Source organism: Mustelus asterias, chromosome 18 (assembly GCF_964213995.1).
Source record: "Mustelus asterias chromosome 18, sMusAst1.hap1.1, whole genome shotgun sequence".
In the NCBI taxonomy this organism is placed as follows: Eukaryota; Metazoa; Chordata; class Chondrichthyes; order Carcharhiniformes; family Triakidae; genus Mustelus; species Mustelus asterias.
The window spans coordinates 17,918,126-17,932,747 of NC_135818.1; the positions used below are offsets into that span (position 1 = coordinate 17,918,126).

The following is a 14,622-nucleotide window of genomic DNA, read 5'->3' on the forward strand; positions in this document are numbered from 1 at the left end:
CAAAGATGTGGAAAAAAGCAAATACAAGAAAAACCTCTCCATATAAAGGGTTATTAGATTTCGAATGTACCTAATCTTCTTTTGCAGAATCAATTTGGATGTTTTGAAGTAGAAAGGTACATGATTAGGTTTAAAGAGATAGAGGAACTATGAAAACAAAATAACAGATCAGGTTCGATGGAGCCAAAGGTCTACTCCTGTCCTCTGTGTAAGGGGATCACTTTAGCTCAGTTGGTTGGACAGCTGGTTCGTGATGCAAAGTGACACCAACATTGTGGGTTTAATTCCTGTACCGGCTGAGGTTATTCACAAAGGCCCCAATTTCTCAACCTTGTCCCTCGCCTGAGCTGTGGTGGTCCTCAGGTTAAATCACCACCATTCAGCTCTCCGCCCTCTCGCCTATGGTTACTGGGACTATGGCAATTTTACCTTACCTTGTCCTGTGTATTGCTCAGCACACCTCCTGTTTGAATTATTTTATGACACAACTCCCTTTTCAAACAGTGAGAATAACACTTTCCTCTGGTTTTATCAATAATGATGCTAGAAAATATCAATTGTGACAAGCCCTGAAGAAACCATACACTAGTATCAGTAGTATTACAAAGAAGTACCGATCACCAGCACAGAAACTGACCATTTGGCCCAACAAGTAACTGCCAGTGATTAGTTTCCTCACAAGAGCCCCTTATCGCCACTCCCAATTTAACCTCATCAATATTTTGTGCTCATTTCTTTCTGTATCATGTGCTTATCTAACTTCTCCTTGAATGCATCCATTATATTCACCTCAACTACATCTCTGGTAGTGAATTCCACATTCTAGCCAATCTTTAGGTAAAGAATTTTCAAATTCTTGCTGGATTTAAAGGTGAATATTTCAGTCATCGTTGCTGCTTCTGGTCTTGTCTTGTCCCCACAAGTTGAAACATGTCCGTCCTAGAATCCCTATAGAGCAGAAGGAGGCCATTCAGTCCATTGAGACTGCACCAACAACATGCCAACCCAGGCCCTATCCCCGTACACCACATATTTACCCTGCCACTCTCCCAACACACTAAGGGGCAATTTAGCATGGCCAATCGACCTAACCTGCACACCATTGGACTGTGGGAGGAAACCCACACAGACACGGGGAGAACATGCAAATTCCACCCAATGATCCACGGCCGGAATCGAACCAGGGTCCCTGGTGCTGTGAGGCAGCCGTGCTAACCATGTCCCGTTGTGCCTTCGATTCCATTTATAATCTTGAATACTTCTTTGAGGTCAGATCTTGATCTTTCCAGTTTTAGAGAAAAGAGCCCTAGCCTGTTCAATCTTTCCTGATGGGTATAACCTCTTTCTTCTAAGTAATTCTTATGAATATACATTGCACCTTTCCCAAGTGCCTTCATATCCATTTTATAACATGGAGATCAAAATTGTTTACAAGTCTCCAAGTGTAGACTAACAACAGTGCAACACAAGTTTAACTATTTCTCTGCTTCTTAATTCTCTCTCTCTCTAGAAATGAAGCCCAGTGCTTTTTTATGGTATCATTATGTCACTATTTTGATGATTTATGTATCTGCACCCCCAGGTCCCTGCTAATAGTGGTATTTTATTGAAGAAACATGTTCGCAGCGAAAAGGCTGAATACTATAACTTGCATTGAAAAATCCATATAAAGGTTAAAGGCAGATTTTTAAAAATGCAGACATACCAACGTTCCTTAACCCAGTTTAGGCCGTTATTTTCCAAGGAGGACGAGCACTTCTAATACTTCCTACCAAAATGTAGTGCATTGATCTGTATTGAACCTTTTTAATCAATTACACACCAGTTCTGTCAGTTTATTAATGATTCCATGTTTTTTATCAGCCCTCTTCTCCCTCCAGTTTGGTATCGCCATAATCAAGGACCCCACGCACCCCGGACATTCTCTCTTCCACCTTCTTCCGTCAGGAAAAAGATACAAAAGTCTGAGGTCACGTACCAACCGACTCAAAAACAGCTTCTTCCCTGCTGCCATCAGACTTTTGAATGGACTTACCTTGCATTAAGTTGATCTTTCTCTACACCCTAGCTATGACTGTCACACCACATTCTGCACTCTCCTTTCCTTCTCTATGAATGGTATGCTTTGTATAGCGTGCAAGAAACAATACTTTTCACTGTATACTAATACATCTGACAATAATCAAATCAAATCATCTGTAAATTTTGAAATTTGTACTAATTTAACAAGCTAAATCATTTAAAAGGTAAACAACATTGGTGCCAGCGCTGAACCTTCTGGAAAACTGCTTCCGACTGTTGTCTGGTTCAGGGTATCTCTAGAACCCTATGGACTTACTCGATCGACACACATGAAATATTTTTACCCAAGTACCTCTAAGTGTATCAGGCAAAAAGGACAATGCACGTAAGCCAGCAGTCAGTGAAACAGTCGCAACTTTCTTTGAAGACAGCAAAGCTAAGAATTAAACTTGACAATTTTAACAACCTGACTTCCAGCTACCTGATTCTTTTAGAAACTTAAATACTTCCCAGATACTTGTAACTTTCGGTGGTTCGTCAAATTCTTTGGTCCGTTCCTTTCTCTCTCTTTACGGGTTGATTCTCTCAATGGTCGGAGGGCAAACTGCTCTGGTCTTTGTCGTATCCAGATGTGCCTTTAGATAGGCTGGAGTGTGCGGGCAGGTCAAATGCTGCCAGCGCCGGGTTCTTATGCCTTTCCGGCTACCTTCTGGAATTTTCCAAGGACTTGATCGATCGGGGCAGCGAGTTAATTGGTTTCATAATCCTGAAATATCATTAATAGTTTTCAATGGCTTGTTCATTGTGAACCTTTTGTATGTGTCTGCTTTGGGGCTTGGGTGTCTGGTTTTTGGCCCAGAATATGCACCTGGTCTTTTGTTTTACTGAGACGGGTCTGCCCCATGTATCTAGTGGTGATGTGTTTGTCAGGAAATGTCTGACTGCCCTTTTACACTTGCTAATGTGTTCTGGTGCATCTCTGGTTTTTAATTGTCTGAGCTTGAATCTTGCAAAATCCTGTCTCCTGGCAGACTTGTCTGTGTGTTTGAACTGAGGTATTCCTAGTATACCTTGCTTTTTGGCCAATTTGTGTCATAGAAACATAGACGATAGGAGCAGGAGGCCATTCAGCCCTTTGAGCCTGTTCCGCCATTTATCACGATCATGGCTGATCGTCCAACTCAATAGCCTAATCCTGCTTTCTCCCCGTAACCTTTGATTCCATTTGCCCCAAGTGCTATATCCAGCCGCCTCTTGAATACATTCAATGTTTTGGCATCAACTACTTCCTGTGGTAATTAATTTCTCAGACTCACCATCCTTTGGCTGAAGAAATGTCTCCTCATCTCCGTCCTAATTGGTCGACCCGCATCCTCAGACTGTGACCCCTGGTTCTGGACACCCCCACCATTGGGAACATCCTTCCTGCATCTATCCTGATCATCTATCCTGTTTTTATTTCAGCTGTGCACTTGTATTTCTGGCTTCTTGGTTGTTTGCAGTTGGTTCCTTTGTGATGAATCTAATTTACTGGAGCAGTTGCGGGCTGTTACACCACCATTTACCAATTCAAGTAACAACCTACAATGCCTACAATCTACTGTTTTCTGTTTTGTAACCAGCTTGCCATTCAAACTACTACATGTCCTCTAACCTCACATGTTCTGATCTTAATCATGAGTCTATTATGTTGATGCCTTCTCAAAGGCTTTCTGGAAATTCAGTTACGTCTACATTGCCCTTATTCTTACCTATCTTTCTGTTGCTAATACAAATTACAAATTACATGGTGAATAGAAAGATCTAGCATCATGGTCACTGCTGTTAAACAATTTGACTTGCTTCTGTTGTCACTCAGTGATCAGTTCCCCCAGAAGAGGGTGTGAACAGTGTGATGGTAGGATGCTATTGCTCTCTCTCTATATATACATATAGTTTTTCTTAATGTTTAAGGGGACTGTTTACAGATTGAGCTCTATTCTGCAGGTAGTAGGTATGCCTGGAAAACATTTAGCTCAGATGCTGGGAGAGCAGGGTAATTGCTCATTTTGACCATATAACGCCCACTTTTACCATCAAGTTGGGCCTGTTTTTGGGCGTGAAAACTTGCTAAAGTCGGGCATGAGGCAAGTAGCGCGATCCGCGTCCGCCTCCGTGCCGGTTGCCCCTTTACCAAGGCCCGAAAATGGCCGCGGCCATTTAAATCAATTTGCATGCATTTAAATTGACTTAATGGGCTGCACGCCCAACCTTACCAGCACTTCCCGCTTTACCACCACGTTCGCCCCTCCAGAATTGGCGCAAAACAGACATGCTTCACAAAAATCCGATTCGGGTGCTCCAGTTAGTGAGGAGGTAAGTGCTGGGGGTCTGCTGCCACTCTGCCTGAGATTGGTGGGGGGAAGTGGGGGAGAGGCGCACGATCGGTCTGTGTTGCAGAGGGGGTGGGGGGTAAGGGGGCCAGTAATGTTGTGGGGGTGAGGCAATGGCTATGAGGGCCAGGGAGAGGCATTAACCGGCCCAGGAGCGATGTGGCAGGGGAGCCGCATTCTATCATTTTTTTTCTGCGCATACGCAGTTGGAGGCACCGATCGGAGCTGCAGGATTTCGGGTGTGTTAAGCCCCCCCCCCCCCCCCCCGCTCCAGGCTTGTGCAGTGCGATTCGCAATTGCTGATATTTTTTCAGGGCAGAGTGCGTATGGAGGCGCCTGAGAAGTGAGCTCTAAAAAAGTGAGATCTGAAACACTCCCAGTTTCAAGTCCGCCCAATCAAAATAGTAAAATAGGGCCCATAGTGTCTACTTCAGATAGAACAAATGAAATTTTGTTTATAGATGGAGAGATCCCTGGGGTTTTGATTAAATGAATGGAAAGTGTGTTTAGGTATGCAGGGTCATGTGGTTAATGGGAGAGGCAAAGAAAGTTTTCAGTTCTGGCTGGGAATTGCTTGAAGACAGAGGGTTTCTGCAAACTGCTGAAACTCATTCTCTGAAAGCTTCAAGGCTGTCTACACTCATTACAGCAAGTATTTTTATGGTTGCTAACTTCATTTAAAGTGTTGAAGTCTGTAAGAGGATGTTTGGAACTGAAAATGTGATAAATTGGAAATTGAAGTTGTTTTGTTTCATTGTTAAATATTGTTCAATGGTTTATAGTTAAGCTGCTTCATTTGTTAGAGTTGGAGTTCAGCTGTGTTATTAAATAAAATTTGTTTTACTAGAAAATACTCCAGGAATTACTCCTGGAATGAAGAATCCTATCCTCACATTTATGCCAAAATAGAAAATTGTTGGGGTCTTGTCTGGCTTCATAATATACCTAATACACCCCCCAGGACCCTAACAAAAGCTACTTAATTCTTAGGTGTCTTCCCTTCAATGGAATGAATGAACAGAGATTGACTCCATCTTTTCTACTACTGTCATATGATTGGAATTGGACTTTTGTCCTACAACAAATTTCAGGCCCAATTTTGATGCCTTAAACCTGATAGTGCTTTCTAATTCACAAAACCAGAGGTCAAATCCCTCCATGGCCTTGTCCCCATCACTCTCTTTAGCTGAACATGCTTCCAAAACTCAGCCTTCCTCTTTTCCATCCTCTATTTTCTTCACCTCTTCATTGGTAGACCGGACCTTGGCAAACTACGGCCTGCAGGCTTCATTCGGCCAGTAGGAGCTTTGTATCTGGTTCACGACTATAGCTGGGAAGGTGTGCATGGTGCACTGTTAAATACAATGCACGCCCACTGTACATATACAACTGCTTGTGGCTGAGTGGTGTTGGGAATTGTGAAGATAAAATGCAGATCCTGGAGAGCTTTAAGGGAAATACTTCAATGCCAAAGGAAATACTGCCTGGTAAGGAACTTATTGCCTGGTAAGTTGGAGTTGACAGTGATCGGAGGCTAGAGGCAGGGTATGGGTGGCCATGACAGTCAGGCGTGGAGCAGAATTGAACACAGGGTAAGTTTACATTTAAAAATATTTATTACATTACTGTAGTGTTGATTTGGTTTCTGGGTTTTGCTAGTATGAACATTAATTTCAAAACTACAATTGACTTTAAATAAAGAGTATTAAAATCTAAGTGTAAAGTCAACTCTTTATATAGTTTTGTGACCCCATTCTTCTCATTCCCTCATTGAAGGGGTTGACACTTGCCAAGGTCTACTGCCAAGAGTGCTGGCAGTCCAGGATTTGAGCTGGGATTTTCAGGTCAGTATTGGCATAGTAATAAACCAAAGACTACCTTTACCTACTAAAATGGCTTTATATAAAAATAATTAATCTGGGTGTACATCTTGTCAACCATTTGCCCTGTGAATTTCTATAACCACATTTATAATGGGTCCAGGGATATGGAGCTTCAGTTAAGTGGGGTGACGAGAAAAGCTGAGGTTGCTCTCCTTAGAGAACTGAGGTTAGATTTAATAGGTGTTCAAAATCATGAAGGGTATTGATTAGACTAATAAGGAGAAACTGTTTCTAGTGGCAGAAGGATCAGTAACCAGAGGACACAGATTTAAGGTAATTAGCAAAAAAGCCACTGGGTAGCAGATTTGTAGACGAAGCAAAAACTCTATCTACAATTCTACTGAACACGGTATTTAAATAACAAAGAATTACTGCTACTACTAAGGATTACTGCAGCGAGTCCCAATACATGCATGACCGAAAGTCTCCACAAGCAATCTCAGTTTAACATTTTGAGATGGGCATCTCAGTGATTAGCTGCTTCAGCACTTCCTGCTCGAGGCACAGCTAAAAATTCAGATTTTGAGAAAGAATTAAGAATGTAAAAGATAAAAAGAGTGTTAGACTTTAGGTTAGGGTTTGCAGTTCTGTGAAAATTGAAAGTTAGGAATGTGTTCCCTAACAGGTTAGCACTGCTGCCTCAGTGCCAGGGACCCGAGGTTGATTCCTGGCTTGGGTCACTGCCTGTGCCGAGTCTGCCCATTCTCCCGTGCCTCTGTGGGTTTCCTCCCACAGTCCGAACGATATGCTGGTTAGGCCATGGTAAATTCTCCCTCAGGTGTACCTGAACAGGTGCTCAAGTGTGGCGACTAGGTGATTTCACAGTAACTTTATTGCAGTGTTAATGTAAGCCAACTTGTGACACTAATAAATAAACTTTAAAAAAGATTACAGATGCTCTTGGTAGCACCTCTTTAAAAACACCATGAAGTTATTAAATCTCAGCTCTGGGCATAAGAGGTAGAGGATACAGATCATTATGTGCCCCATAAGATGTGGGAAGTGGTATACATTTACCGAATTAGGCAGCAGAAGACATGGTTCACAACTTGCTTTATTGTGATATTATACGTCAACACAGTGGTTTCCACTCTACACCTCTGGACCCGCTCCCTATCCAGAAGCTGTTCCTGACTGGGGAAAGACCCAGCTCTGAAGCAGAGGCTTCATTGATCATCACCTGCCCTCCGTTCACTCTTCCAGGAAGGAAGACCTGGTTTATTCTTAAAGGGACCTGCATTTTCAACATAGTCAATTTCTGAGATTTATTTTGGCGCCTCCTTTTTTCTTTAGCGCCTTCCCCTTGCAACACCATGTTGTAAATCATAGTAATGCAGCAGTAATATGAACAAGACAAAAGCAAAATAGTCTGGATGCTGGAAATCTGAAATAAAAACAAAAAATGCTGGTAGGTCAGGCAGTATCTATAAAAACATAAGTGAGGCACTGGACTTTGCTATCATTGTAGAGAGAGGTGACCAACTGCATTATTTACATTAAACCAAAAAGGCATTCAGCGTGTTTGGATTTGTTATTATGTGCAATGTTATGATGGTATAATCATCATCATAACAGTTTTATATCCATATGTACAAAAAACATTTTTATTATACATTCCTTGCGTGTTAATAGCTGCTCCCCCCTCTCCCATACAATTTCCATACCCAGATGTGGCCCTCCAGCCAAAACATTTGCCCTAAGCTCTGGAATTCTCCCCCTAAACCCCTCCACCTCCTTGAAGACCCTCTTTAAAATCTACTTCTTTGACCAAACTTTTGGTCATCTGTTCTAATATTTCCTTACATGGCTCATTGTCAAATTTCGTTCAATTAAACTTCAACGAAGAGCTGTGGGATGTTTTATTGCGTTAAAGGTGCCACGTGTAAGTATAATTTTCTGTCGAGTCAGAAATTCCAAATAAAAGAAAGAAATCGAATGAATGACAACCACTCTCATGTAATGACACAACACATGGATAAAGGTTATTTATTTAATTGTAGTAATCCAAGGTATTGCATGTCTGTTCCTTCATAAGTCTTCACCAGTACAAAAAGAAAAAAAAAACTTGTGCTACAATGGGCTTGTAAAACACAAAACTGCAATCTTATACCAGCTTTCTAAAATGAAAATCCAACATAGGCTTAATTAAAAAACATAAAAACTAAAACACTTTTATTCTGGACAGCAAAATAGTGTGAATTTTCTCAAAGTGCATCAGTATTTGAAACCGTTCACATCCGTACAGCAGTTTCATACACAGTGCTTCCATACTGCTTCCAGGTCAAAAGGCAAATGTTTGCAGTGGATGACAGGATATGCCTGATAGGGTGTTATCATTAAAGAATGCCAGATGTGTTACTTGTTGTCAAGACACTAAACGTTTTATTCATCTGGTTCTTTTACTTTCAGTGCTGGTTTAATTAAAACTTGGGCAAAGTTTGCAACTTACTTTTACTTAAAGTGCCACTAATGCCAGATGTACATGCACTGATGGCTCCAAAGCAAAGAATCTGTGATTCACAAAAGCCTTTGTGGCATTTCTAAAATGTGTGTGCCTTCTGGCTCCTGTTTTGGAGAACAGCCCAAAAATAATGAGCTGTGGATGGAGTTCTGTCCCCTCATGTCCTCCTCCAATTCTGGATGTAGGCCAGTATGGCAAGGAAAGAGATTAAACCATAGAGAAAGGAAACAAGACGACGACAGAGAAACGGGAAAACAGTACAGAAAGGATTAAACAAGCAAACATGAGAGAAATTAGAAAACAGTCGACACAAAAAAAGGATTTGATATAGAAAATAATTAACAATGAAACAGCAAAAACTGAAGCAAAGGGAAATCAGTTTAGGAAATAAGAAATAATGAAAGAATGCAGAAACAAGTAACAGTAAAAAGAAAAATGAGAAGTGTAAGAAAGAATAAAAAAGGGAAAAGAAAAAAAGAGACAAAATACATGCAACAAAACTGCAGAGAAAAGCAGAACAAGAAAACTCTAGCAAAAAGCACAAAGAATAAATGAGAAAGGAAAAATTAAACAGAGAAAAGAGGAAAATAAACAGCAGAGAGCAATCAACAAATGATAAATTACAAAGAACAAAAAAAATGAATGAGGAGGCAGCTCACAGAGAAAGTACTGACTTCTGGTGATAACATGGCCACTCAAAGGTCACCATTTAAGTGGACCCAGTACAGCATTTAAAATTAAGCAAAAAAAATCATGATTATTGTGTTTAGATGTTAGAAGGTTTCAGTGTGGATGACTGTGTCAGGATGCAGTGCGCTCCTCACCCTTACAGTAAATGGCTACATAACCTGCATGTCTGCATACATTGCTGCATATGGTGGTGCACCAGCAACCCATCTGTTTCTAAACCAACTGCACAGCAACCCCAAAAGGATACGCAGCGCTATAGTGCCACCCAATTCTTTAACTTCATCCTGCCAGGTTTTGTGCTATAATCCCACTGGCTTACTGAAATAGAATGGATTCTGAGTCACATCCTTAGTGTTGCATTACACGATCATCATTTCGTGAGAAATAGGTTTATCCCCAAGTTATGTAAATGTTCAAACAAAATCCAAACAAAATAAATGCATACGGGATGTCCAAGAATCACCGTTAACACTTGGCATCCATGCAAGTGTTAACGTTGCGTTTCTGAATCAAATGGGCACTATTTAAAGTCATGTTACATGATTATTCAGTCTATGGTATCTACAATTCATGTCTTTTGGATTCCAGCATTCATCTATCTGGCACTGAAGAGCACAAATCCATTGTTTTTTTTTTAAAAAAGTGATTTCCTCTCTTCTCACAATGATAACGCCAATCCCTTGCTGGAACAGTGCCAAGGGTGATGATGCCCCTCCACCACCTTGTCCTAGTGGGCATTCTGTTGTGCGTGACTAGACACTATGGCTATTCAACATGAAAGGCATCGTACTCAAGCCAGGTACCTTCTTTAAATGACGTGCACTGTTGACTTCATAGCCCAGATAGCTAATTGAACTCAGAGCAAACTTAACAGCAGAATTTTTCATCTGTATGCCTTTCTACACAGGTTGCCTGTGGAGGAGTTCCACGGCATTCATTAAAAAAAAAATCAGTATTTATTAAATGTTAATTATTGAGCATCAGAGATAGAGCAGGGAATTTGGGACTGGTAATAGTCACTTCCCCTTTGGAGGAAGTAGCAGCATATCATTGGGACCTGGAAGCTGTATGTGAATAACACAGTTTGACACGTACCAATAATGTAGAATTAGCAATATACCATTATAAACAAACTTGTACATTTCCACAGACACAAAGCTGTCTTTAGTACATTAGGTGAATTCAGATACAGTATTGGTTAAGCATTTTTGTTTTCTCGGTCATATTACGTAACATGGAAAATAAATATGAGAAAAACAGTGGCTTTATCCTGAATGATCAGTAGGACAGCCCTTCAGCATGGGATTCCTCAATCCTCACAGTTCCAGTAATGAAGAAAGGACCAGAGAGACCATGTCCTCACTCCTGCAGAGCCATGTATTAAATGTTATGACAATACCTTTCAACAGGAGCCATTGTCGGTTCCAATGTTAAAGATCTCTTTGTTCAAAGGCTGAGTGTGAATAGTATCTTTTACTGATAGGGTTTCTTAGTGCATCAAGGATGACACAGAATGTTCTGGGATAACTACTTCATTCCAATCTCCGTGTGGAAGTTCTTCCAGAGAGTTCCAGTTCGGATCTGGGTGTTTTATTTTTAAAATGGCCTCCCTTCCTCCCCCACCCGAGTTACTTCTTTTCCTGATGATGTCGATTCCCTCTGGGGAACAGTTCCATGGCCACCAGTTTCCTGGATGAAGGTGACTATTTCACAGGTGTGAGCCTAGGCTGCAAATTTGGTGAATTATTCACGCGGAATCTCGATCAAAGCCTCTTCTGCTTGCACTTGACACGAAAACTTTTCAGTAAACAGACAGTTGAATGAGATCAGGAGCAGGAATCCTGGTGGATTTTTTTCTCTACCCTAATCAAGGCACACTGCGAACCCCCAAAACATCCCACGTTAGGTTTACGAAGGATCAGCTAACTTGGTGCAAACCAAAGGCCCTCCTGCACAGCCAGTACAATCCAGAACACAAATCCATTGACCCAGAGGGAGATTTGCTTAGTTGCTTAATTGATTCCCAGTTACAAGTGCAGTGAAGAATTGAGGCAATGGCAGTAAAACCAAATACAGGACGTTAAGCAAAACAGCTGCTACCACATTGGTTGCCCAGTATTAATCCCACCAATACTGGAATTAATAGGTGGCTGAAGTGATTCAACTTGCCATGTCCAATTTCATCCCCAGTGAAGTGAATCATCCTGGAAAAACTTTTAGTGCAGTGAAATGAGGAATGAGGCAGCTACCTGGTTAAGACTACACATATACAAGACATGTCCTGCCTTTCCTCAAGTCTTTTCAACTTGACTTGTGGAAATGGTCGAACACCACACACGCACCTGTTAACTAGTGGTAAGAACCTATGAAATGACCAACCACTCTAAACTGAATTGTGAAGGTGGTACTTATAATAAACCGGGTCAGAGATCTGAACTCCACACAGGAAACACGGACAATGACACAATAGAAACCGAATGCTGACAGCTTGTGTTATGTAGGCCATTACCTATCAAATAAGGCTAGGTCTAGATGAATGCATTGTTACACACAGGCATATAAACTAATGCAGAGATTAGTGTTCTAGCACCACAGAGACTGAAGTTAGATGTCAGATTTTCCACATGTACAACTTATTTAAGCTTCAAGACACTTAAAGATTCGCAGTGTTACCTGCCTGCGAATCTAACAATTTTGATACACTCTCAGGCACTAGTTCACTGGCATGTTAGACTTGCAGGGTGAGTTACTGATTGAGTTATGTTTAAGGCAGGTGAGATCCAATCGATTCCCAACCAGAATTATTATTTAGAAAATGTATTTTGGCACGTTAAAACAAAAAGATCTGAGGTATTTGCAAAAGCAGAAATCATACACTGTCAAGGTTAGATTTCATAATATGAGATTATCAATTCTTTCCAATATGAAGGGAATCAATGCAAACATGGTTTCTTTTGCAATAAGCTACAAGCCTAACTCTGACACATTTTCTGACCTATGTCACATTATTTTAAAGCCTTTGTGCCGATACAGGTTATCTGGGGAAAAGAGATTCATTCTATTAAGAGCAATTGTCCTTTGGTGCCTACAGTGCCAGATTTTGCACTATCACTGCACCAGTCTATATAAAACTGTACAACATAAGTTATTAGTGTCAAAAAAAAAAACAAGTCAATACGCACTCCTTCAAGAGATAACATTCTTTTTAGGAGGCCTGGTTAAATGCATACTTTAAACTATCAAAGCTTATACTAACAAACTGTTATATACACGGCAAATCATGGACAACATGGAAAAGCAGCCACCTATCCCCTGCACGGATAGGTATACCCAAATCAAACAGAGAATCTGAATGATTTTCTTAATGGATCTATGCTACAATTGATAAAAGCAGACCCCCCCTCCCCCCATCCCAGCACCCCATCCACTCAAAAAATAAAAGTTAGGAGTTAGAAATCTGTACAACCCCGGTTATATTACAAAAATGAGATTCAAGCTGGATAGTTGAGCTGTGGATCAAGGTCCCTTGCAGTGATTCTGTGACTAAGTGTGGGAAGGATTTCAGCACACTGATTCATGTTTTTCTTTCCTTGCCAGTCAACCACGGAAATAACTTCACTCAGAAGTGAATTTTCAAAAACTGAATAAACCCCTCACAAAAATTAGACGAGAGCCTCATTAAAATTTGGTGTGACAGTAATAGAGAGCTGCTGCTTATAGTGTCACCAGCACAAATCAAACCTACTAGCTGGCTTACAAAGTTGAGGAAAGCTTTTAGTGAGGCGACCTGAAGGCTGCGCAGCCAAGGTAGGTCTCTTATTTGGCTGCCATGGTTATAAGCGCTTTCCCCTCATGCAAAGGCCCTGCATAGTATTGTAGCCAAGAGCCTCGCTTAAGAAGCAAGTTCCCTTTTTAAAATAAAAATGCACCAAATAATAAAAAGGCAATCACCCTCAGACATCACTTGTTGCAGTTCCCTCTCTGTGTGCAGCTGCAATTGAAATGGTGAGTGGGGGGAGCGGCACTGGCTATCTGGCAAAGAATAACTTGATTCTCATGATTCAGAATGTACTTCCGGGGGAATGAATACACTGTCAGGATTCTATGGACTACAACAATGGTTCGCTGCAAGAACCTCTAACTTGTAAGAATGTCTAACCAAAACCAGAATTTTGGCCTAAATGGATATCATAAGGCAGTGAAGAGATTTGAGGTTCGCATGTCAAGCCTCACCTCTATCAGTAATGGCCATGAGCAAACGGGGCACCTGTGTTACCCACATTTGTATGCAGAAGGCACCCTCCCCTTCCCACTGCTAAGAACCAGTGCTTCCCTGCGCTCACACAACCTTCTGATAAGACTTGTAAGGGTATTTATTTTATTCCTTGCCTTAGATCATTCTTCATTAAAAAAAAAAATTAATTAATGCAAAGCTCTGACACTGCACGCAAGAAGCAGGCACCTGCAGTTTGGAATAGGTTCTTGGCACTGACTAGTTGCTGGATCTCAGTCCAGAGACAGGTTAAGTATTTCTTGTATGCTGGGAAGGTTTAGTAAGCGCATTTCAAATGGCTGAAGATGCCGATTGGGAAATATTTCACATGAGAGGACCACTGAGCAGCAAGCTGGAAAAATTTTACATCGTTCCATTCCACTCCATCAATCGTTACTGGAAGAGAAGCAGAGAAACAGTGAGTAGAAAGGACGAAAACGTCTATATTTCCCAATAGGAAAAATGGAACAACTTAGATGAAGAGAATTCTTTATGCAGCGTGGTGTTATGATATGGAATTCACTGCCTAAAGGGAGATTCAAAAGCAACTTTCCCAAGGGATGGGATATGTTTTTGAAAAGGAACAAATTGCATGATTTGCGAGAAAGTGGAACTAAATGAATAGCTCTTTCAAAGGACTAGCATAAGCACAATGGGCCAAAAGGCCTTCTTTTGCACTGTGTGATTATATAAATAATCACCATTATGCTAACTTGTCTTTAGCTGCTTGAGAGGAAGTGACTCAAGTTTGTACCTTGTATTTATTGGTTGTGTGTGCAGAGTTTGCACATTCTCCCTATGTCTTTGTGGATTTCCTCCGGATGATCCGGTTTCTTCCCACGGTTTAAAGATGTGCAGATTAGGTGGATCGGCAATGGTAAATTGTCCCTTACTGTCCCAAGATGTGTAGGTTAGATGGAT

General features: G+C 41.1%; 1 protein-coding gene across 5 annotated transcripts in view; it reads right to left on the minus strand.

Annotated features, from left to right (window-relative positions):
- Nucleotides 1-8,241: 8,241 nt before the first annotated feature.
- Nucleotides 8,242-14,622, minus strand: part of pacs2 (phosphofurin acidic cluster sorting protein 2) — a 216,665-nt gene continuing 210,284 nt past the window's right edge. For 4 of the 5 annotated variants that reach the window (XM_078233467.1, XM_078233466.1, XM_078233465.1 and 1 more), the window contains one exon: nucleotides 8,242-14,097. In XM_078233467.1, the coding sequence (XP_078089593.1) occupies nucleotides 13,979-14,097 (119 nt within the window). In that variant the 3' untranslated portion in view covers nucleotides 8,242-13,978. The remainder of the gene's footprint in view (nucleotides 14,098-14,622) is intronic. The other variant, XR_013499993.1, reaches the window with a different exon arrangement.